We start from the raw sequence: 15,084 nt of genomic DNA, 5'->3' as shown, positions 1-15,084 counted from the left end.
GGATAAGGGGAAGGAAATCACTGACCTTTCTTGGCCCACTGGACAGTCCCCTCGCTGGAGTGGACGAGATTTTCAAATTTTGTCTGCAGGACTGTGGCCCTCTCCCGGACTTCCTGAGGGTTCTTGCCACAGGATTTCTACCAGGGAGGCAGGAGGATTAGAGGAAAGAGAGAATTTGAGTCAGGAATAATGAAGCAGTTTACAATAGATTTAATAACAGTAAAATCACACAGCAACTACCCAGGGGCCAACAAAGGTAATCCTCTCAATATTACTAGAGGAGAAAAAAAAATCCAGATAAAGATGTTAAAGTCAGAGCAGCCAGTGAGCGCCGTGTGGTGGGGAGAACAAATCAGTTTTAATTTTGTGTTTTCTAACATCTATCACCTATCTTTTTCCTTTGCTTTTCTTTTCCCTTCCCTTTTTTGTTTTTTTTTTTTGCTTCCAGGTACAACAGGCCAGATCCCACTGCCAGTTTCCATTGGAATTATTTGGAATAACTCCCCCATACCCTACAATAAGAGTTTCAGAGTGATGCTGCAAGCTCCCCTGTGCCCTTCCCCAAAACACCCAGGGCAGGGAGATCCACAACCACCCCCAAGGTCCAGAGAAAAAGACAAATTCAGCAGCTGTGAACAAAGGCAACCAAATGAACTTCCCATCAATTCCAGCATGGATTTCTACATGAAGTTTCCTGACTGCCAACACATCACATTTGACTGGAACTGCCATCACTTGGCTCCTCTAGAGCAGGACAAGCCCCTTGCACCAAAGGCACGACAGAATAAACTTCCCCAGGCCAAAAGGGCAATTTTGCACGTGTTCCAGCTTTCCTGGGATCAGACTGTGGGATGCACTTCAGGAAATGGAAAACAAACATTCCTGGGAGCAAGCTGTTACTGGGAGGAGAAGAGAGGTTTTCTCCCTCTCTGAGGGACCCAGGCAGAGAAAGGAAATGTGGACCAGGAAAACAAGTGGAATTTTTGATGGAAAGCTGACAGCAAAGTGCAAAGCCAAGCATCCATGGATGTGCACCTCTCCCAGAAAAGGGCCACAGCTCTCCAGTGGGACTCAAGACAGGAACCAGCATCCAAGTGGGAGAGTGCCAGATCCAAGGCAGCAACGTGGTATGGTCAGACCCCTCACCCCAGCAGGGCTGGCTGAATACAAACACCCAGCTCCTGTGCCAAGGCAGCAATCCTGCTGCTCCTCCCTGCCAGATCTGCATGCTAATGCTGCAAACCCCTCTGTCCTGGGCACTGCTGCCAGGCCAGAGCAGCCACATCCCACTGACACCACAAACCAACCCCAGGGACCCTGGGGGCTGCCAGCACCTGACACAAAGTGCTCTCCTGTCCCACATGTGTCACTCTGTACCCAACTGCAACTGTGCCCAGAGACAGACCTCAAATGTAGTTTAAATTTGCACTGTGCTCTCTCTGAAACTCAGGATCCCACAGCTTCCAGAAATCCAGGTAATTCTTCAGCAAAGCAAACACACCTGGGGCTGCAGCTCCTGCTCACTCACTGCCTGGACTGCACCTCCAAGGACAGCCTGGCTGTTTGAACTCATCAACTCTCCCAGATTTCTGTTCTCTGCTGTCTCCCAGTCCCCTCAAGAAAGGCTCATGACCCATCTCACAGAATCACAGCATCCTTTAGGTCAGAAAACACCTCCAAGATCATCCAGTCCAAACTTGGACTGATCATCACCTTGTCAACCAAACCATGGCACTGAGTGCCACATCCAGTTTTTCCTTTCCCCACCTCAAGGGATGGGGACTCCACCACATTCCTGGGCAGCCCATTCCAATGCTCAACCACCCTTGCAGTGAAGAAATTTTTCCTGATGCTCCACCTGAACCTTTCCTGGCACAGCTTGAGGCTGTATCCTCTCCTCCTGTCCTTGTTTTTTGGGAGCAGGTCCTGACCCCCATCTGGCTGTGAGTTCTCTTCCCTGAACCTCTTTTCCTCCGGGCTCAGCCAGTTCTCCCAGCTGCTCCTCACACAATTCACTGTCTGGATCCTTCCTCATTTTCTCTGGACACTCCTTTCACAGATTCTTCTAAATTCAGGTGTGCCCTGAAGCTGAAACCATCCCCATCCAAGAGCTCTGCAGAGGGCCACAGTTTCTTCCCTGAATCTCTTTTCGTCCAGGCTCAGCCAGTTCTCCCAGCTGCTCCTCACTCATTTCACTCTCTGGATCCTTCCTCACCTTCTCTGCACACTCCTTTCACAGGTTCCTTTGTGAGTTGTTTTTCCTGAACCTCTTTTCCTCCAGGCTCAGCCAGTTCTCCCAGCTGCTCCCCACACAATTCACTCTCAGGACCCTTCCTCAGCTTCTCTGCACACTCCTTCCACAGGTTCCTTTGTGAGTTGTTTTTTCTGAATCTCTTTCTCTCCAGGCTCAGCCAGTTCTCTCAGCTGCTCCTCACACAATTCACTCTCTGGATCTTTCCTCACCATCTCTGGACACTCCTTCCACAGGTTCCTCTGACTTCAGGTGTGCCCTGAAGCTGAGCCCATCCCCATCAAGGACTCTGCAGAGGTTCAGTGACCCCCAAGTGGCCACTCCTTGTTGTCACCACCAACTTTCCACCGCCGTGAAACACAAAACTTTCTGGCCCCGCCTGCTCCTCCCGGCCCCCGGCACTTTCCTTTTGTTCAGCCTCCTGGCAGCACCAAGTGTCACCTTCCCAGCGCTTTTTAATATGAATGTGAAATTAGTGAGGTTTGCCCTTTCCCCTGGCGGACAGAATCCTCTGTTATTAAAAAGTAAAGCACTTTAATAATGAAAACTTTTTCTCTTTTTCCTGTGTTTTAACTGTTTAAAATTAATGAGAAGGGCATAACGGTTGTCAAAGCGATATTGAAAGCTGGGTAGCCAGGACCGAATAAGCACGAAAATCCCTCCAGAGTGTTAAATAAACAGTGCTTCAGCCCCCTCTGAATCCCTGTGTTGGTTATTGTATACATTCTGTAACAGCACTCAGAATAGATCTGAGCACCAGGGAGGCAGAAAGGTTTCAGAATTCCAATAAAGGCCTCAAATTAAAGACAGCCTGGTGCGAATTCCAGGAGAAAATTAAAGAGACCTCAAGCTTAAGTGACAGGTGACTTGCTTCTGTGTCACAACTGTCAGGGGATTTAGTGATAATATGGCAATATATTACAAAGGACTTTTCTTATTCCCCCCTTTAGGTTTCAAAATGAGGCATCTCTTCTTCCTGGTGCTGGGGGAAAATAATAAAAAAAATAAAAAATAAGACAAAAATGAGGGATAAAAAGCTAGGTGCATAATTTCCAAAGTGTGAGGTCAGTGCAAGAGATATAAATAAAAAAAAAGGCAAATGGCAGGAAACATAATGTCCCTGAAAAACAGCATCTCCCCTCCTCCCATCTCCACTTTGTCTTTTATCCCCTTCAGACCCTTGAGACAGAACTCATTTTAAAATTGCACCCTAATGGGCATGAAAAAAAAAACCTGTGTTTGATTCCTGTCTTCCAGGGAGGTTCAGCTAAAAAACAAAAAAAACCCCACCCCAATAATAATAAAAAAAAAATCTAAATTTAAAACTGACTCAGAGGCAAACTGAAAATAAAACCTGTCCATGACTGAGTGAGTGGACAGATCAAATAAATCAGTGCTACTGGAGGGGCATGGAAGCCATTCCATGTGCTTTACTCACACAGGCAAGCTTTAATCCTGGCTTGGATGAGCAGGACAATTAATTTGAGACCTTACACATTTTTCCAAGACCCCAAAGATAAAAGCCTACCCCAGAGGTTTGCTTGATCTGCATCCCCATCCCTCTGTTAAACAAGCAGCACTGTTGCCATCATGGAGAAACAGTGGGATAGGAGAACTTTTTCTGCTTTGTGATTCCTTAAAATCCTGTTCTGGCAGATCCCAAACCACTGGCATAATGAGTGTGGACAATAACATAATTTATAAGCTAAAAGAAGAAATTCAAGAGAAAAAAGTCAAAGTGCAATGTTATTTAACCAGTTTGAGACATCAGGGTAACTCTCAAAAATGTCAACTCCACCAGGAAAAGATTCATGGATTTCTGTCAAAAAAAGGAAACTTCCAGTGATGAGGATGGCAGGTTTTAGGTTTGAGAGGTTGGGATAAGTACTGAAAACTTTTGATTTCATTAAGAGAACATGATAATGGAAAGAAAAAAAATGAAACACAGTAAGACTAGACTGAGGTAGAAAAGTTCATTCTTAAAACAGGAAAAAAAAAAAAAAAAGGAAAGATGGGGAAACCCACCAAAAAGCCTGGCTGTAACATCTCCTGCTTCCATTATACTTCAAAACAAAATGAAGGATTTTGTTTTAATAACAACTTTTTACTAACCTCCACACACCTTCTCTAGAACTCACCAAGTCCCCCTTGCCCCCCTTCCATAAAAGTTGAAAGATCAGATTTATTCTCTTTGTAGGCAGGTGAACATTCACACGCCCAGACATAGCCACATATATATTTCATATACCTAAATATAAAATATACATTTTACAGGCACTTCAGCTTGCTCCCTGGCTGCACACAGAAGCCCAAAAAAATACATGTTCCAACGTGGTACTTATAATGGACTTGAGTTGAGGCAATGAGAACTGAAGAGCATCATAATGAGGTTCCTGTGTGCAGGACTATAATATATACATGACTCAGAGCTCAGAGAGAGTGAGAGCAGAGCTGAACCTCCCTCCAATGGCAACATCCCAACAGGTTCAGCTCCTCCTGACACCTCCTCAATCCCCCCTGTCCCACTCCACCCTCAGCTTGTTGTGCTGTCCATGTGGCAAATTTAGGGAATTTAATAGAGATTAACTCTCCTGAAAATTGGGAAATGCCCCTGCAGCTTCTGAGCTGACCACTCAGAGCCTCCATGGCAATATAAACATGGAGCTAACAAACACAACAAGCCCTTGATTGCATTAATATGTTTTTCAAGTCATTCCTGCAGGAGTCTGTTTCATACTGACAGAACTGCTGTAATTCCATCTCCATTAAATGATACAGAGTTTTTCCCAGGAAGAGAAACTCTATTCTTAAATGCCAGTTCTTTCAGATTGAGTCACATAAAAACTGGTTATTCTGTATTTCTTAGCTCCTGAGAGAGATTAAAACCATCCTACAACCACAGTGGATGGATCTCAGCTCCAGTGAAGTCAACAGCAAAATCCCACTTGCTTTGATGTCAGTGGGAAAAGAGGAATTTAATCCCACCTTTGAAAGCAAAAGGAATCAAGTCCTTCTGTGCAGCACCTGGCACTGCCCAAACCAGCAACTGCTCCTTTCAAAGAGGGGCTGGGTTTGGAGCTTTTTGGAAAGGAAAGGAAGAAAGCCAAAAGATGTGTATTTAAAAATTCTGTGCTTAAATGTACAGGGCATCTGACAATTTGGAAGCATGGTAGAAATACCAAACAGGCTTGGTTAGGTTTTTGTTGCTAAAAAGGGATTTTCTCCTGCTGCTTTTCAAAACTTAAATTGAAATTTCCTGGGACAAAACATGTTTTCTTTTTTCCCCATGTCCCATGAAATAACATTTGTCCCCACATCTGGAACAGCGAAAATTCTGTCTCATGTCAGTAACAAATTTAAAGTGCAATTTCTAAATGGAATTGTTGAAAAAGTCTTCAAAGGAAATATGAAGTCACTCTCCCTATAAGCACATTTGGGACAAAAGGAAAGTATTTATACATGGAATTACTTAAAATAATTTCTGCACTAACAAAGCACAACTTTGTTACGAGGTGATATTTGTAGGCATGACCCAGCCATTTAAAACACAGGCATTACAGGCTGATTTCAGCCAAAACCAGTGGTGGGAGAGAGCTTTAAACAGAGCTGCGTCTCAGCTGAGCTCAGACCTGGCTGTGTGTGAGTGCAGAACACTGAACATCTTTCCCAGGATGAACAGGAACACCACGGCCCCACCAGCCAGCACTGGGAATGAGGAGCCTCAGACACGGGGTAACAAAGGCACAGGCAGGCAAAACAGCAACAAGAGGGAAAAAAAAGAGTGTGTGCTGCATCATGCTTGACACATTCTTGACTTCCATTCAAAATGCAGGTTCTTGCAGGATTTAATTTGCCAGAGCGCAGCAACGCCCGAGACATCAATTGCAAATGAGTGAATTCTGTGAATTAGCAACTTGCAGGCAGACCCAAGACTTGCCCAAGTCAATAAAGAGGTGCCTGTCAACCCAGGGAGCTTTGGTTTAGGCTCCAAGTAAATACAGATGATAAAAACCCTGATGTAACACATCACCAAATGCATTTTCCTCGTTTCTTTAGAGAAGTTGAGTGCCATTTGTCATCTCCAACAGTATTTTAGTGCAGAAACACAGGAAAAACAGAAATACTGCACATGAAGAAACACAGAGCTTTTGCATCCAGAAACCTTCCCTGCCTGTTACAAAGGTATTTGCTGAAGAGTTGGCAAACAACTGCTTGGTGGGAACAACAAAAGACTGAAAAATTGTGATATAAGGTAGTTCTATAATTATTTACACTGTCTGACATCCTGGATGTAAAGACAGACACTGAGGCAGGAACACTTGTGATGTTGGACTGGCAAGTGAACACTGGAGCAATTCCAAAGCAGCAGAGGAACTCACCTTGCTGCCTGGTCTGTGCACCCTGAAGCGATCATCCTTCATCAGGGTGGCCAACACCTTCTCCATCTTCAGCTCTGAAACACTGAGGCAACAAAGACAAAAAATTACTGTTTGCCCTGCTTTGAAACACAGCCCGGAATGAGCCACAGGCTGGTAATGGAGAGCAAAACAATTGAGATTCACAGTTTAACTTGGGAATTTATTCCTGAAATACACAAGGTCTTAGCCCAGACACTCCCTCATCACCCCTAAAAGTGGAACTGCTGTAAAATCCAAATCCCTGCTTTCATGGCACAGAGACACAGTTTCACCCACAATTTTGTCACTGTTTTAAGTCAGCAACACACACACTCCAATTCTAGCAGAGCATCAAAATAACTGAGGGTGCACTTTCTATTCACTGAATCTCCTTGGCTCTCAACCAAGAGGAACTGATTAAAGAAATAAATTGGCTTACACTTCCATTTTTTTCATAATTTTTCTTTCCTTGCACTGAGAAGCAACAGAACAATTAGGAAGCAGCTGGTTATTCTTGTCACCAAAAGAAACTCAAGACAGAGCTGAAGCAGCTCATAACATTAATGCTCCTTGTATATTTGTTTTGTAACTATAAAGAATAAGATCTGCAACCTCCACCTTGAACCCAGGGGTGTCCAACATTTCTTTTTTCCCTCAGTGACATGGGCAGGAGCAGGTTGGTTGTGTAACTGTGAGAAAGAGACTGACTGAGGCACCCACAGGCTGGAAACACCTGCTCCACTTTGTTTGCTACTCCTGGCACACCTTGTCTCCTCCAGTTTAGCTCCCAGAGTCTCTGGAATGAGACACAGTGCTCAACCCTCACTCAAAGGATGGCACTCTCATGTTTACACAGGAATAATGACCACTCTCACAACACCAAGGAGCTGAAATTAAAGCTGTGCAAAGACACAGCTCCTTCCTCTCATGGTCACTCAATCTCAGAGGGTAACAACAAAACCCTGAGGAACTTTCCCCATCAGCCAATTCCCCTGCAGCTCCTTCCCTCTGGTCACATTTCTTTCTTTCCCACAGGATCCTGTGTGATTCCAGCTCCTTGCTACCTCACTCAGGTCAAAGCGCACAGGCACTTCCCAATGGACAAACTCACCCTCCAATTCATTTATAGCCTCAAAAGCCCCCTCTGACACCAGGCACACAGTTTGCTTTCCTTTCCTGCTCTGAGAACTCACCTCCCCTCTCATCTGAAGCGCAAAGCCAAAGCCCAGCCCATCGGGGACTCCACAGCATTTTTTTTTTAAATACAGGAGACTCATTCAGCTGTCCCAGCCAGGCTTCACACTGGGCATTTATTTTCATTCTGTCGACTCACATTCCTCCTGTAGGCTCAACCAGATGATTTATTCTCCAGTCCTGCTTGCATGACACTGCTGGGTCCTGCTATGGCCCAGATATGGAAATGCTTAGAAACCTGCTTCATTTCCAAGTGATCAGTCCTGCTTAAAGGTGCATTTACAGGACACTAGAAATTCTTTGTCCTCTTTAACACTGTCTTAAGGGGCACACACACCCCAGGTGACAGCACAGGAACAGCTGTGCAGCTCCAGGCCATTAATATTACAGCTGCATCCAAACTGGGTCCCATTTCCAAGGGAATTACTCAGATCATAAAAGCTGGGGTCTGTGGGCCCAGATTTCCAGTAATGGGCAAAGGCTATGTCTAGAAAAGAAGCCAAGGAGTTCACTTGGGATTAAAGCAATCTAAGGAAGAGAGAAATCTTTGGGGTCCAACAGTTCTCAGATTCCTGAATCCCAGCTGGTCAGAAAGCTGCCTGTGGCTTCTGAAAGGAAGCATTGCTGCTATTCCTCAATTTGTAATGTACAAAAAGAAATTATAACAAGGATATCTTCTTCTTTTCACTCCAAGCTCTCTAACACCTGGCTAGCAGGAATGGATGAACTTCTGCCACAGTGTTTGACAGGATATTGTGATCCTCACCTGCTCCCATCCTTCCCAGCTAAAGCAACAAAACCTTTACTTTTGCAACCTCCATTTTCAACCTCAGCCAACTCAGCACCGCAGCAGAAGGCAAGGAGAAGGTGCAGAGGAACAGCCATCCAGCCTGGAAGGGATGGGCCAGAGTGGCCACAGGACACCCTACAAGGGAGAACAGCCCCCCATGCGCAGCTGGGCCACCCCATGCCCAGATTCCCTCACAGAGGATGCAGAGACAGGCGGGGCAGCGATGGGGGAGAAAGGGAAATGGAGCATAAAATGACAACCGAGGGTTCCTCTGTCTGGTTTTGAAAAGTATAACAGCAAATTAAAACATAAATGGTAACCACTTAAGCAAGAGGAAAGCAGACCTCCCCCTTCCCCTGCAAAGGTTGCTTTGACACGGCAATGAATGAAAATGTCAAACCTTTGACATTGATTTGTCGGAGTTGGGTCCTCCCCTCCCCTGGCGTGTCGCCAGCAACAGATCCCTGAACTGGGTTCACAGCAGGGAGCAGGGAGGGGAACAGCACAACCCTGAGAAGGGAGGGAAACACTGGAGCAGGGAGGGAAACGACTCGTGCCTTCACGGTGATGCCTCCTCCTTTATAAATTAGTTAGGCTGCTGTTAGCAGATAAAGAAATTATCTGATAGCTGTCGAGGCAGGCGCTGCGAGATTGCAGCTGAAGGGGCTAGAAGAGACATAAAGGAAAAAAAAAAAACCAAAACCTTGCATTTCTTCTGCTTGTTGCCTCCTCCCTTTGAAGGGAAATCTGTTCGTTTTGCTTGGAGCTGAGACAGAACATTTTGGAGTCTATCCTTTTTTTTTTTTTTTTTTTTTTTTTTTTTTAAAGAGGGAATGGAGAGAAAACATGAGAGTGCACATGCCTGCACATCCACATTTACAGCTGGGCAGAGCAGCCACAACTTCCAGGCACACAAAGCCCAACCTGAAAGTTGCAGAGAGAGAGGAGGCAGCTTTGCTGAGCCCCAACAGGAATTACAGATCTCAGCAGAGCCAAAATGAGATCGTTTTGGCAAAGGCTAACGCTGCTTTTCCACACTGGAAGCCAAGGAGAGGCTTCAGGTACCGGTGAAAATTAATTGCAAGCGATTTCCAATTTCAAAGGCAGTCATCTCTAATTCCGAAGTGGATTTTCATCCAGGAACAAAGCCACGTCTGCTCTCATTACTTCCGACTCTCAACATTCCTGGACTTACTCCCATGCATGCTGGGGTGGGTGGAGGGGTTTAGGAAAAAACTCTGGGTCAGATCCTCATCCCCTGTAAATCAGCAGAGCATTGCTCATTTACACCAGCTGAAGGCTGCAGGGACACATCTCATGCTTTGTCTTCTTCAAAATACATATTTTATGAAGTATTTACATTTCAATAAACCCAGCGGGAACTTCATTTAAAAAAGGAAAAAAAAAAACCCAACAAATTAAAAAAAAAGGATTCACAACACACACTCATCCTCGACAAAAAAAGATTTAAAAATTAAGCTAAGAATGGGGGGAAAAAAAATCAAACTCCAGTAACTTGTGCAGACCAAGTCAGAAGGTACAAGGATTTAGAGTAAAGGAACAGAAATGAGCAGTGCTTAGAGGCTCGGTGACAGTCCAACACACGCTGTCTTTCGCCCTCACACTGAATTAAATTGTCAGGATTATCACCATAATGCTCTGTTTATGAAGGGTAACGGCAATTTGTGCTGATGGCACTTGCTGCCTTGAGCTTCAAGCTGCCTTCCTGCATCTCCTCAGTAATTCATCAGCTCCCCGCTCTATCCCAGTGCCCCTTCTCCTCATCCTCCGTGTGGGAAGAGCAGAGAGGCCGGATTGCCCCGTGCCCATCAGAGGATGGGGGTCAAGGAAGGCAAATTCCACTCCTTTCTGGCAAGTCCTTCATCTGCAGAACGTAAAACAAACAAGCAAAACAAGAAAAGGCAATCCCCAGTGTTGCCTGGCTCTGAAAAATAAATTCACATAAATCTCCCCCTGCTTATTCAGAGTCTTCAAGATTCCTGAAGACCACGGCCAGCTCGACAACAGGTCTGCTTAGCAGATGTAATTACCAGCCTGAGTGACACTTCCCCAAACTTGTTAAAAAACAACAACATTGGATAAAAGCATTAACATTTAAAATAAAAAGGAAGGAAATTTCTCTCTCCTTCCTCTAACACTACCAAAATATTATAAAATAGAAAAATAGAACTTTCTACTTGGAGTTAAAAATTCACAATTATGTGGGATTTCACCTTTAAATGTCAGTGCTGTTTGTTACATGAAAAAAAACCCTGTCAGCTTAGCCTTCCATGTCTTGCTGGTGTCTGCTTAATAGATAGTTACCTGGGATGATGGATGGCTCTTTGTTAGACCACTAAATGGCTCACAGCCTAGAATAAGCCTGTATTTACTGCCAACATTTGTTTGTTTCAAGGATGCAAAACCAAATTCGATTCCAAGCAGCTCCACCCGACAGAAACACAAGAAATAAAAGGGAACTAATTTGTGCATGAGTTTACAGGGCTCCATCAACACTGCTACAACACTGGAGGGACTCTGCTGATGTTCTCAAATGCTGAGAGACAGCAAGGCAGGGAGCAAGGGGAGGCACAAACACCCAGCTGGCTGCTGAGGAGGCTGGAGATCCTGCCTAGAGATGCTGAGCAGCCAGTTGTGGGTTTTCTCTACAAAAAGACCATTGTGCAAGCAGAGCTGGGCTAAAATCTCATCATGTGTCAGCCATCAGGTACCTGACTGCACACTGGGCTGGTTCTTACTGAGCCTGGCTTGCTCTCCTTGCTGCTACTCCCAAGTCCAAGCCAGAGCCAGGTAGGCTTGGAAGCACATCCCACTTTGGGTCTGCAGAGCCCACCTTCCATTTTTGCCTTCCAGGACCACACTGGGCTCTCACCACTTGCCAAAGCCTCTCCTGTTCCTGTCAGAAGCCACTTAAACAACCCATCTCGGTCAACTAAGTGCAGATATGACCCACAGCTCCCCAGCAGATCCCTCCCAATGGGCCAGCACAGTCTCTGACAATATGGTGCCATGCAGGCAGAGGGCCAGGGACCATCTGACAGGCTCGTTTGACTTGTGATCTCCACATAGTCACAAGATTTGTCATAGATTTGAACCCAGGGCCAGAGAGAAAACAATGGAGAGCAAAGGATCTCCACTATCCCTGCCCCTCACCACACACACTCACTCATGCACAACCTGTCAGGCTGATGATTTTCACACACTTCCCTCTTCTCCTTTTGCTAGTCTGGGGCCAGGCCTGGATCACGAGAATTAATAAATTCTTATTAAAACCTGCACGAGACACAGTCCCGCTGAAAGTGCCACGGAAGGTTAATTAGCAAGGATGAGCTGAAACTTTTGTTGGCGTTTCTGACTCACTTAATCTTGTGAGAAGCCAGCAAGCTGACATATTCTGCCTCTGAAGGAGCCAGCACGAGCAGGCTGCTCCCGCGGCAGCCGATGCGCGCCGTCCTCCCGATCCGGTGGACGTATTCCGCAGGTGAAGCCGGAGCGTTGTACTTCAGGAAGGGGGGAAAAAAGAGCAATTAACAGGATGTTAATTAGAAAGCACACACCCAGCCCGCTCACCTGGAACAAAAGGCACACCCGACACGCTGCACCTCCCGAGGAATTGGGCTGTTTGTAACACGCCTCATCCCCCGAACCATCACTCAGCCCCCCTCAGCCGCGGCGGGTTTCTGACATGTGGATGTGACATGTTGGCCAACTTTCAGATAATAGGACAGTTTTCCCCATCTCAGTGTCTCTCTCTGCCTTTTACATTTTATTTCTATAGAGAAACCTGTTCGCTTCCCCTAAAAAAAAAAAAAATCTAATCAAATCTCACACCCAAGAGCGCCCAGGACTGCCCACACGGAGCAGGGAGCTGCCTGTTCTATATTTGGGAGAAAAACCACAAAACAAAAAACGGCTGATGCCAATTTGGAATTGGGCTAAATTGCTTTGTTTGGATTAAAGCAAATCATAGCTGGTTACAGGGTAGAATAAATCTAAGAGAGAGGAGGGAGTGCTTTCAGCAGTCTATGATACAGGTAGAAAACGTCTTTCCCTGTCCAACTACCAGACACCATGAAAATGTTCCTTAAAGACCCCCCCAAATTTAGCACTGCCTCTCATTTACCTCACTGGGAATCAAAACTGCCCAGCCATTTGCAAGATCTGATAAAGGGTGACACATTTCCTTCCCTTTAACCTCCCCCTATTCTTTCCCCCTCCTTCCTCTCTTTCCTGGAAAAAATGAACAAGCACAGAGATACTGCTCAGAAATGAGCCCTCTGCAGTTTAACTGGAAAAAACCCAACAACCAAAGCCCACTCTAGTGTTTATACCTGTGCCCTCTGGCAAAGTTTCTACTGGCTAGAGGTGTGAGTAAGATGCTGTGAGCAATCTAATTGCTCCCTGCAGGTCCTTGCTCTTGGACACAGCTCTCAGGACAGCTGAGATTTCACCTTCTGGACACACAGAAGTCTCCCAGGGCTTTAGGTAATTTGCACTGCGTTCTAACACTGGCAACTATATCTTTGGTTAAATTATATTAATATACAGATCTGGGAATTAAAGACTTCACTTCCACAGCCTTCATCAACTAGCTGGCTGCTACAATATCATTCCTTTTTTAAAAAAACACAAAAATCAAATCAAATTTGTTACCTGAAGGGATGAGGTAGAAATTAAAAAGCTTTGTTGAGGCTCTGTGCCCTGTTCCTTTTACCCAGGTGTCGCTTGATACATGTGAATCTCTGGATCAGTTTTTCCTCTCTTCAACTAACCTTTTTTTAATTATAAATCTTTTATAGAAATGAAATCTGTCTCATGCTCTCAGCCTCCTCTTTGAAACGACAGGCTGCTATTTTTAAGGTTCAATCCATCTTCCTTTGTTTCTATTATTTTTTTTTCCTAGGACTGTATTTCTGTCAACAGCAATGCAGCAGTGTGGGGTTTTGTTGGGCTTGTTTTCTTCAGGGAAAATCTGAACCATGTAGTTCTGCTGGAAGCTGGATGCCTGCAGGTACTCAGCCCCAATCCAGTCTTACTCAAAACACTCAGGTCACTGCACTGGCACTACTGGGCTACTCAATGTTTAACATTAGGAATTAACTTAAACTCCTCATGGAACTGCCTCCCCAGCAAGCTCAGGAAAATGGGAACAGAACTGCAAGAGATGGTTGGGATTTCACAAAACTTGGCTTCCTGGGTGGGGAAATGGAGGGTGCTTCATCTCCAGCCAGGAGAAACTCTGGTAACATCAGTTATTAAAGAGAAGAACAGACCAAGGCCATCCTAGCAATGCTTTATCCTGGCAAAACCCAGAGTCCCAGTCCTGCACCCAGGAACTTGTGGGTCTCCCACACCTGTAGGCATCAGCACCAAGACCAGCAAACTGCAGGAAGGTTCTGGACTGGGAAGGGATTTAATCTGAGCAAGGCTGCACTTAACACACACAGACACACAGAGCAAACCCACCTGTACAATCCAGGTCACTTGAGGCAGGTCCAGCCCCCGGGCTGCTACATCCTTTAAAATGAATAAGGAAATCACTTTAGTAAAAATCCTTTGGAGGTATCAGCAGAGTGAGGAGTCTTCTGGGATGGCAACTATGCCTGAAAGCAACTGGCCATGGAAGTAGGAATTTTATGTGTCTAATTTGGGGAGAGATGGACTGAAGGTCAGAAATAACACTGAGGGTTTAAAATGTAAGGATTGTTGGCAGTCAAAAATGCAAAGCAATCAAAAATGATCCACTACTATGGCCCAAAGCCTGGAGGACACAAACACCTATTTCAGGATGGTGGTGTTGAATTACAGCATTTTGCTACAGCCCCTGAGAGAATCCACTGTGTAAATGGTAGTGATACCTTTGGTTCTTCAGTTTGTTTCACTGATGAAAAGAGATCTGCTCATAAGCACCTACTACCCAAACACAGAGAGGGAGAATTAAATCTCTGAAAGGCAGCACTAGTTCTGAGCACACCTTTATACACAGCAAATCTATGTACTAAAATCAAGCTGCTTATGATGAAAAGGGAAAAAAAACCATAAAGGCCAATGGTCAAGAATCCCTGGCCTTGTGTGGAATGTCCAAGGATACACTGATCTCTACCTACAAATAATTAGTTGTTTCCTAGGTGATGGTCTGAAGTTGAGGAGCAGATGACTTGCAGGTCATCTGGCCCTAAAATAAAAGGCAAATAAACAATTTAGCAGAATCTGCAGGAAGCTGGAGCACAGCTTGAGGAGAGGGGACTTCAGCTATGCCTTAGATTTGCACCAGTCTGGCTTTGATTTGGAGAAACAAAATGCAGCTACGAAGAAAAGAGTCTGAAGCTGCTGTCAAGGTGTTATCTGATGTGCCAGCTGGTGAAAAAACCCATCAACTTGGAGAAGGACTTGAATGAGACCCTTTAGTTATCCACAGTGAGATATCTCCA

At 45.2% G+C, this 15,084-nt stretch overlaps 1 protein-coding gene across 2 annotated transcripts in view; it reads right to left on the bottom strand.

Annotated features, from left to right (window-relative positions):
• Positions 1 to 15,084, bottom strand: part of DDX31 (DEAD-box helicase 31) — a 43,698-nt gene that overhangs the window by 12,751 nt on the left and 15,863 nt on the right. The window contains exons 15-18 of one of the 2 annotated variants that reach the window (XM_054284251.1): positions 14,120 to 14,170; positions 12,014 to 12,153; positions 6,631 to 6,712; positions 26 to 137 (exon numbers count right to left, since the gene is read on the bottom strand). In XM_054284251.1, coding sequence (XP_054140226.1) covers positions 26 to 137; positions 6,631 to 6,712; positions 12,014 to 12,153; positions 14,120 to 14,170 — 385 coding nt within the window. The remainder of the gene's footprint in view (positions 1 to 25; positions 138 to 6,630; positions 6,713 to 12,013; positions 12,154 to 14,119; positions 14,171 to 15,084) is intronic. The other variant, XR_008483591.1, reaches the window with a different exon arrangement.

This window comes from Melozone crissalis, unplaced genomic scaffold, assembly GCF_028551555.1.
Source record: "Melozone crissalis strain CALT ecotype California unplaced genomic scaffold, PUWL_Pcris_2 ptg000041l_1, whole genome shotgun sequence".
Taxonomy (NCBI): Eukaryota; Metazoa; Chordata; class Aves; order Passeriformes; family Passerellidae; genus Melozone; species Melozone crissalis.
Note: the sequence above shows the minus strand (reverse complement) of the source record. Positions and strands in the feature narration are given on the sequence as shown.